Source organism: Rutidosis leptorrhynchoides, chromosome 1 (genome assembly GCF_046630445.1).
Source record: "Rutidosis leptorrhynchoides isolate AG116_Rl617_1_P2 chromosome 1, CSIRO_AGI_Rlap_v1, whole genome shotgun sequence".
NCBI lineage: Eukaryota > Viridiplantae > Streptophyta > Magnoliopsida > Asterales > Asteraceae > Rutidosis > Rutidosis leptorrhynchoides.
Genome location: NC_092333.1, coordinates 220,922,439 through 220,932,268, shown reverse-complemented (window position 1 = coordinate 220,932,268; position 9,830 = coordinate 220,922,439). Strand labels below are relative to the sequence as shown.

The 9,830-nt window shown below is 35.5% G+C and overlaps 1 protein-coding gene and 1 long non-coding RNA gene across 2 annotated transcripts; both read right to left on the bottom strand.

Annotated features, from left to right (window-relative positions):
• Positions 1–5,822: 5,822 nt before the first annotated feature.
• Positions 5,823–8,186, bottom strand: LOC139868400 (uncharacterized). The gene is made up of 3 exons (XR_011765965.1): positions 8,092–8,186; positions 7,034–7,137; positions 5,823–6,440 (listed from the first exon to the last, which is right to left on the bottom strand). It is a non-coding gene; the product is annotated as an uncharacterized lncRNA (long non-coding RNA).
• A 144-nt stretch (positions 8,187–8,330) lies between these two features.
• On the bottom strand, positions 8,331–9,487 carry LOC139894684 (putative F-box protein At3g49520). Its single transcript, XM_071878098.1, has 2 exons — positions 8,413–9,487; positions 8,331–8,350 (listed from the first exon to the last, which is right to left on the bottom strand). The coding sequence occupies exons 1-2, from the start codon at positions 9,485–9,487 to the stop codon at positions 8,331–8,333; spliced, it is 1,095 nt and encodes a 364-aa protein (XP_071734199.1).
• Positions 9,488–9,830: the final 343 nt, after the last annotated feature.

The following is a 9,830-nucleotide window of genomic DNA, read 5'->3' as shown; positions in this document are numbered from 1 at the left end:
TTGTATCACATGCATGCATGCTTCTATATATTATATTATATGTATATGTATATTTGTGGATGGATATTTTCAGAAATCTTGTTGCATAATGTTGATCGTTATTCATGTACTCCCTAATTTATATTGAACTAGTTAAATGGCCCCTGCTCCGACTTCCGATGCGGGGTTTGAACGGCGACAAAAGTGACAATTAGACTCTCATGGCCATGATGCTGCCTACAAATTACAATCGATTAGGTCAGATCCATACCTATTTTCGACTTCAAACTCATCAGAACTTCATAAAAAATACCAATTGTCTCTAGACCATTGACATAAACTATTATTAACAAATTAAAATCTTTTCTGTATATTCATGATCAGACACCAATTCCACCTTCTTCAGGGAATCTTCACCATCATCAGCGTGTACCACTTTCACAAAACCATGAACATGCAAAGTAAGTAAACCAAAACCATATAATTGAAGTACAAAGAATAAATAACTGTTAGTAATCCATAAAAAAGGTCTCTAAGTAATCACTTTATTATAAACAATCACTCACCAAGACAAACGCATATGAAATCGCAAGAAAGATTTAAAAAAAAAAAAGCCACATGAAACTGCCTAAACAAATAAACAAAGATTATTTGTAGTGAAACAAACGTAGACACTGTTGGCACTACTTAATCGGTTATGTCATGTTAGATAAGCATGGTTGCAAGTTTGATTTATTTAGTACTTTGGTTATTATTTAATTAAGTTTTAGTCTATGTTTAGTTTAATTAAAGGAGTCAAATGTGGTTAGTTGAATTAGTATTTGGTTGACCCAAGTTCACTACTAGAAAAAGCACTTTTTCGGACGATACCTTTTTAGCCGACTTTTGTCGTCTACAAAATTAAAAGCCAGCTAAATGACAAAAAAAAACAACTTTTCAGTCTCACTTTTTCTAAAATGTTGACCATGTTATTCCGGACGACACCAAGTCGTCCGGAAATGTGTCTGACGGAAAATTTTGGCTCCAAAAATTTGGCGGGGGTTTTTTCCGGACGATTTGTCGTCCAGGAAGCTTTCCGGACGATTTTTGCATCAGATTGTTTTTGTGTACACACAATTATCAAACTCATCAACTAAATATTTATTAAACTTCTCAACTTAGAAATGATAACGATTTCACCGATTATCGTCTCATTTGACGTGTATTACGATAGTAAATTCCGTAATGAAAATAAAGAGTACGACTATACGCGTAGTTCGAAATCTTCGTTCGAAGAAATTGACATTCGCGAACTTGTTTTAGAGGATTTGTTAGAATTCTTGAAAGAAAATGTACCGTTTGAACACACTGACGTGTTGTATTTTGAAGATGATTGTGTTCCAGAATTGTGCGTTACGTATCTTCGTACCGAAGAACAGTGGTGCGGTATAAAAGAAACCGTCAATTGGCGTTCCAGACGAATTTCTCTTTACTTACTTTTGGAAGATGAAGAAGCTTTTATTATGTATTAGTTTAATTATGTCGTTTGTATAATATTTTATTGTGTTTCAGTTTAATTATGTTGTTGTTTTAATATTTTTTTGTGTTTCAGTTTAATTAGGTTGTTGTTTTAATATTTTATTGTGTTGTATTTTAATTATGTTGTTGTAGTTTATTAAATGAATAAAAAATCGCACTTAATTTCGATTTTTAACAAAGTTACTGAATTAAATCACATTACAACGACGGGCATTAAATGGAAATCATACAAAGTTACTGAAATTAAAATCACACTAATAACGACAAGCATACGAACTAGTTGGAAAACATATTAATGAAACACTAATAACGACGACGAGGATGACTACGAGCATCCGACATAGTGGACGAACTTTCAGAACCTGAGCTCAATGCTGCCGATATTTCAGAAACGAAGGACCGGTCAATAGGTAACGTGGTTATCGGATGTCGTCCCACCAGACCTTCAACCACACCAATACTAGTAAATACGCAGTTCAGAAATGCTCCGTACGGAAGATGAGGTCTTGTTTCTGCATAACGAAGTTGATTCATTCGTGAAGAGACTAAATGAGCAATATTTACTTGGATGTTGTGAGTTATGCACCAGTGAAGACATGCTTCAGTCATTGACAATCGAGTGACATTTGGTTCACGGTGGTACATGTTACTCCTAATAATTGCATTTCTTGTAGTAATATTTCCCGGATGAAGATATTCGTCAAGAATGCCTGAACGTTCTACGGTCTTGTATGGAACCGCAGTACGACACACAAGTATCGTCATTTCATGTTTTGGAATATCCTGAGGAAGAGCTTCGAGGTCTTCACCTGGAAAATAGATATTTCTACCCTCAAATGGTACGCCCAATAGCATACCAAATTGTTGAAGAGTATACTCGTGTTGCCAGCCATAGATTTGAAACCTCACTAATTGTTCACTAGTGAATTCAAAGTTGGAATAGAATTGATGCACGAGTGCAGGAAAAAAGAACCTATCAACCAAAAGGAAAGAAAGCCAACCCATTTTTCTGAATTCATGGTCGATCTCTGGAAAATCTTGTAGACTGACTTCTCAACCTTCACTAATAGGTCTATTATTTAATGGTTGATTCATAGTGTGATTGTAGAGAGAGAGAGAGAGACTTGAATGGGTAGATATGGATGAAAAGAGTGTGTTTGGCTACTCTTTAAGTAGACAAAAACGGCCACCAAGAACTCCCGCACAAATGTTCCCTGCCCAAATGTTTCCCGCCCTAATGCAACGGTGTTTATGTGTCGGTATTGTGTAACGTTGTTATGTAACAGTGTTTATGTGTCGGTGTTATGTAACGTTGTTATGTAATAGTGTTTATGTGTCAGTGTAATGTAACGATGTTATGTAACATTGTTATGTAACGTTGTTATGTAACAGTGTTTATGTGTCGGTGTAATGTAACGGTGTTTATGTGTCGATGTAATGTAACGTTGTTATCTAACAGTGTTTATGTGTCAGTGTAATGTAACGGTGTTATATAACGTTGTTATGTAACAGTGTTTATGTGTCAGTGTAATGTAACGGTGTTTATGTGTCAGTGTAACGTAACGTTGTTATGTAACAGTGTTTATGTGTCGGTATTATGTAACGTTGTTATGTAACAGTGTTTATGTGTCGGTGTAATGTAAAGGTGTTATGTAAAAATGTTTATGTGTCGGTGTAATGTAACCGTATTTATAACACGTAATTGTTAAGTAGAAATTATTTTCAAAAGAAAATACATCAGTTACTTCCAAAAGACAATACACCAGTTACTAGAAATTGAAATTACTTCCGAAACTACAAACTACAACACACTACTTCCAAAAGAATTACATTAGTTACTTGAAAATGAAACACAACACAAATTCTACCAAACTACAAATTAACATTAATTTCAAACTTTTTACTTGACGTTTTGCGGTTTCAAGTGAAGGTTCTAGAGCTCTATTGGACCTTAACAATGACGGTATCACTTCAAGAGCCCGGTCAGACCAGAGCGGATCAATCCAAATTTATCGCCTTCTACAACGTTCAGACATCAAGCTTCCAAACCGACCACCACAACCATAATATCGTCGACCGTACTGGTATTCATCAGTCAAACAAGTTTTGATAACCATCTTTGAACCACAAGTTCGACAAGACTTAACAGGTAAAGTTTCACGTGGACCATACTCGTAATTTTCATTTATATTGTTGCAGTCACCTAGTGTGGTGACTAGTGGGGTTGTTATATAGAAGAATTTTCCCGCCCAAAAACCCACCATCCGTTTTCCCGCCAATGTTTTCCCACCCAAAGTTTCCTTCTGAAAGAAAAATACATCAGTTAACAATGTTAGGGTAAAATAGGGATGGCGCCCGCGGGTAACGGGCACAGGTTCTATATAACCAAATCAGGGGGATTTCAGATGACATATTTACTACGTAGTACTTAATTAATCAGATTAAAGCGCCTGCAGGGTTATCATTTATCTAACATTCTAGCTACTATGGTAGGTCCTATATGGTGTATGTACTGCTAACTTCTTCATCTATCACTGGAGAGGTCATTTTTATCATTTATATAACAAGAAAGAAGTGCTCAATCTTCTCTTGCAAATATACAGCAAAGCAAATTAGATAGCTAAATTTATCTATTTGATTGTAAACAATTTTGGCAGTAGCTTGGTTGGTACCCACCTCCTTTGATCTCCGGGCCCACTGTTGGATACCCTTACCAAATATGGGGTGCAGGTTCAATTCTGGTCTGCGCCAACTGTTGGGTATTGGGGGGAGGAGTTTCACCCGGCATACTTAGTCCTTGTGGGGTGGGCGGTATGGGTTGTCAAAGGCAACACAGGGCTAAGGTGTCCCTGCCAATCTACACTTTTTACCAAATTTTGGCTAATGTTTTCAAAATCTGAAATTTGATTATTATTGGCATAAAACCTAATTTGGCAAGAGTAAAATCAAAGTACCTTGGAACATGTCGATCAACGGCAGTGCAGAGTCATCATCATTATCATCATCATTATCATAAAACCAAATCTGGATCTTTTTCGTGGGTATTGGTCGGTTTGAGATCGTCTCTGCAGCGTGTTGCACTCAGTATATGGGGGCTATTCCTTTGTTAACCATATTGACATATTGCATTATCACCACTCGATGTGATTGCGTGACTGGACTGTTGGTTTTGAGTTTCGTTGGTTCCATGGTGTGGTTTTCGGGTCATAGTCTGTTTACATGCTTTCCATTTGGGTGCTTGCCCTCAAGTGATTATGTGATATGTTTTTGGTTATCAAGGTGTTTAGATGAGCTATTCGTGTTTAGATTTATGTGTGTGTCAACTCGAGTTTGATGTCTTTGTTATGTAGAAGGTCAGGCGAAGAGTCGTGTATGTCGTGTTTAAATTCATGTGTTTTATCCATTCGATTTTGAAGTTATTGTATTGTAGAAGGTCCGGCGGATAGTCGTGTGACATGTAATCGTATTTGTATCTCCTAGCATCTTGCTAATATTCTATTATATATAATTATTATTATTTCCTTTCAAATAAAAAAAATCAACATCATCATTATTTTCGTCGTCATGATGATGATCATTTCCGTCATCGTCAGCATCGTTATTGTCGTTGTCATCATCATCATTATCATCATTGTTGTTGTCTACATTTACGAAGATAGTATTCGGCTGATCAATTAGAAGTAACGTTTCCGTGTGGGAGTGTAAGGTGACCACTGTCATATCATTACCGTTTCCATAAACCTCAAGATCAGTGAACTGTTCAAATAATGGATTGTAAACCTCAAATCTTTCTCCTTTGAATGGTGCTGACCTTATCAATATAGGATTACCATTCTTTCTAAATCCAACTGCTCTATCAGTTGAATCCGTTGGTGTCTTAAAAGTAAAAAACTTTTTCACAAGAGTTTGGAATACCACGCTTCAATATCCAAACATCACAAACTCGTTGATCGTCCTCTACATGATCATGAATTATAGCAAGAGACTCCATTCGAGTAGAGAGATACAATACTCCGTACAAAAGTGCTAAACTATCTGGTAGGTATACTTCACCAAATTTCTCACTTGTAAGATCAAATGTAACAAACATATTACTACTACTATCACTAGCTCGAAAATAAATGATCCCATTTATAATGAAGTTAGGTAAATTGACTTACGAGGCTTATCGCTAGGTATAGTTCTCCAAACCCTTGAACTTACAGTATAAACCTCGACGTCTCAATTGACGGATTTAATATATGCAACACTCCCTCTTTAATAACCTCTTGTTTTAATTTAATAAAAATAATACCATTAGAAAGAATTTAAAGAGAGTACAACATTCTAGTCTCCTCTTCATCATCATTAACACTCACCATTTATGCAAATGTCACTAACAATTATTTATCATTAGACAATTCAACACTCACTTTTGATATTAACATAGAATGAATATTACGTCTAGATGTCATATCAACATTCCTAAGACCACCACAAACATCAGAATTGAGATTTTCTATGTAGCAATTAGTTTCAGAATTTCTCCAACAGATCTCAGCCGATCAGAGTTATACTTATCCAGCAGAGCTCTGAATCGCAACATTCATTTCAGCTTGATTTACATTAATATTACATTTGAAGGATTTTTGAGTAACCGTTGTAGGTTTTACTATATCTGCAGCATTCGAAATCTTCAAAGTATTTGAAATCTTCACAATGACCAGACTTTCCTTATCAATGACACCAACATAATGAAAAAGATAATCACCATGAACAAACTAAACTGAACATGGAGGAACATGAATCCGCAGAATGCAAAAAGAAGAGCACTCTCTACAGCCTAAGATTCTTCTATAGGTGATCCGTACAGACGTCAATTATGGTTCAAAATGCATGACAATGCAGACTCAGAAGATATGCTCTTCAGCCGAGCTTGTTTATCGCAGCCAACAATGACGTTACTGAAAAAGCATATCACCCATAAATCATATAATCACAACTCGCATGATGTCTACTTATTCAACAAAACCATTACAATCAACACCAGAATAACATACAGACAGATAAGATATCCTCTTCAGTCAAACTTTAATGGTCTATGTACTGCTAACTGTTTGATCTGTTATAGCCACTGGAGCTCATTAATATGAAGAAAAAAAATGAAGTGATCATTTGTGTTAGTATGTGATGAAGATGATGATCTCCATTTTAATTTCACAAAATGGCTATTTTGAAAGGTATTTTATGCAAAAAAAACTAATTCAAGCACTGAACAAATAACAGAACATACTGTCTTGCAAATATAGGGCAACACAAATTAATTTTCTAAACTATCAAATTGATTGGAAACATGATAATTGTGTCTAATGTTTACAAATATCTGAATTTTGACCGTTAGTATAAAACCTAAACTAGCAGCACTAAACACCAAAATGTTAGTAACTAGTATTATTCTCAAGCCAATAGTAACTCAGGACTACCAAGTAAGTACTGCAGAGTGTAAATTTAGTTTCAAGACATGAGCAAATTAACAATTGAAGTACTACTTACTTACAAGTCACTGAAAGAAATTAACCAAACATTAACCTTCTATCTCAACTGCTACAACATCACATCCTGCATCTTAGTCTAGGATCCGAAATGATCTCTTTCAGTTAACTGAAAAATAAAATAAAATAAAATGAGTGAATGGCAAACAAATATGAGTCAATAATTAGCACTTAGATAATGGGTATGTTTGCTAAATTAGCAGTTAGAATTACAGTCAATAATTGCAATTCGAAGACATAGCATTATGACCCAAACGAGATTATTTATTAGTATAAAAGTGTTGAGATTCCACTTCCACCGGTGGCTCATCAAAACGTAGCAGTCCTTACATTCACCTCATGCTCAAATGCATGTCAATAAAGATAAAGATAACATTTAAAACGACGTGCACAATGGCTACAGTTTTACCTGTAAAGAACGAAACCCCTACATACACTTGATTTAAGGAAAAAGCTGAGTCTTATAAGGGTTGTAAAATGATAACAAGATTTGAGTGTTTTAACTTCTTTCATTTTGCGTATCACATAAAAAAATATAGTCGAAACTCACAGGGTGTATACTTATTCAACTAAAGCATTATAATCAAGTTCAGAATAGCATACAAACTGATAACATATGCTCTTAGTCAAGCTTGAATGTCACATGGGGATTTCTAAAGCCATATCTATTATCTACTACTTAATCGCATTAATGCGCCTGCTAGTTTGATAGGTCCTATATGACAAGAAAGAAGTGCTCATTTGTGTCATGTGATGATGAAGATGGTGTCCATTTTAATTTCATGATAAAGAAGAATAATTCAAGCAACAAGTGATATTGCAGTTATATAATTACTTATCCACATTATAGCAGTAGTAAACAATTATAACAACTAAGCTCCACATGGATGAAACAACTAATCATCTTGTCTTGCAAATACAGAACAACACATATAGATAACTAAAACCATATACTTGATTGTAAACATGATAATTATGCGTAATGTTCAACAAAAACTAAATTTTGATCATCATTAGTATAGAAACTAAACTAGTCAGCATAACAGCTTTAAATTTGAAGTACCTTGGAACATGTCCATCAACACAATAGCAGCAGCAGCAGCAGCAGTGGCTTCATCATCATCATCATTTTCATCATTTTTGCCATAATCATTTTCGCCATCATCGTCATCTTCATCATCGTCATCTTCATCATCATCATCATCATCGTCATTTTCTTCATCATCATCATCGTCGTCATCTTCTTCGTCATCATCGTCATCTTCTTCTTCTTCTTCATCATCATCATCTTCACTATCATCATTAATGAGGATCGTATTCGGCTGATCGATTAGAAGTAAAGTTTCCGTGAGGGAGTGCACAGTGGTCACCATCATTGCATTACCATTTCCAAAAACATCAAGATCGGTGAACTGTTCTGAGGATGGATTGTAAACTTCAAATCTTTCTCCTTTGGATGGTGCACACCTTATCAATATAGGATCACCATTCTTTCTGAATCCTAGTACTCTATCAGATGAATCCTCTGGTGTCTTAAAAGTAAAAAGTTTCTCACAAGAGTTTGTAACACCAGGCTTCAATATCCAGACATCACAAACTTGTAGCTCGCCCTCGACATGATCATCAATCACAGCAAGAGACTCCATTCGCTTGGAGAGGAACAATCCGGACGTAAGTGCTAAACTATCAGGTAGGTATACTTCTCCAATTTTTTCACTTGTCAGATCAAATGTAATAATCATATTTCTATAATACCCATTCCTTATTCTTCTACTTTTATCACTAGCTTGAAAATAAATAATCCCATTCATAACAACCTGATCCGAAGTCAACGAAATTGATCTACGAGGCTCATCGATAGGTATAGTTCTCCAAACCCCCAAGCTTACGGTATAAACCTCAACATCCCAATTGACAGAATTAGAAGAGGCATGATCCCTAATTTTTACAAGCTTAATGTCACAACTGTCAGGACAAACTCCGAAACCAACAACACAATGTTTCGCATTATGAATCGGAATAACAATGCATCTTTGAATTAAAGGATTCCATATAAAAAATTTCTCATGTACATTATCACTTTCAAATAAACATAATAATAATCCGTGAGAGGAACCGAGTACGATACCTAGCATAGCATCAATTTGGTTAACGGTGTCGGGAACAGTAATAGGTACCTTAATTTGGGGGAAATTATCATTATCAATAATCGGAACGTAATTTTGTTGGAACTCGTGAAACATATTTGTTTCGTACCGTGCAAGTAGATAATGCAGCTGATTGTAGCGGACGCTGTGTTTGGTGATGAAACACGGGCTTTTGATGATGGAATTGAATAGTTTTGAAAGCAACGTGCATTGAATCAATGATTTAATTGGAAGATGTTTTATGATTTCAACTTGAATCTCAATCGGTATGTAATCGGGTATTGTTAATTCCGAGTTTGAGTTTGTGGGCATTTCAACTTGAATCTCAATCGGTATGTGATCGGTCAAAGTGTGTATGAGTTGGAAATAAAGGTTAAATATCAGTATATATACTACTACTACTACTACTCATTTTGAAAATCGTTTTGGAAGTAAATGGTGTATTAGTGGAATCAACTAACCGGTTTGATTCTATACCTGAAACTGCTTCGGTTTATTCTGTCCACACCGCAACATATTTAAATCAAGGCTCAGATCAATCAAACTGCAAAGAAGGGTTGGTTTGGTTTCAAGGTTTCTGGATCGAAGATTGCTGAATACAGTAGGAAGGTCACAACTGTTAATGGGCCTGGGCCCGTGTTCAGTTCAAGAAGAT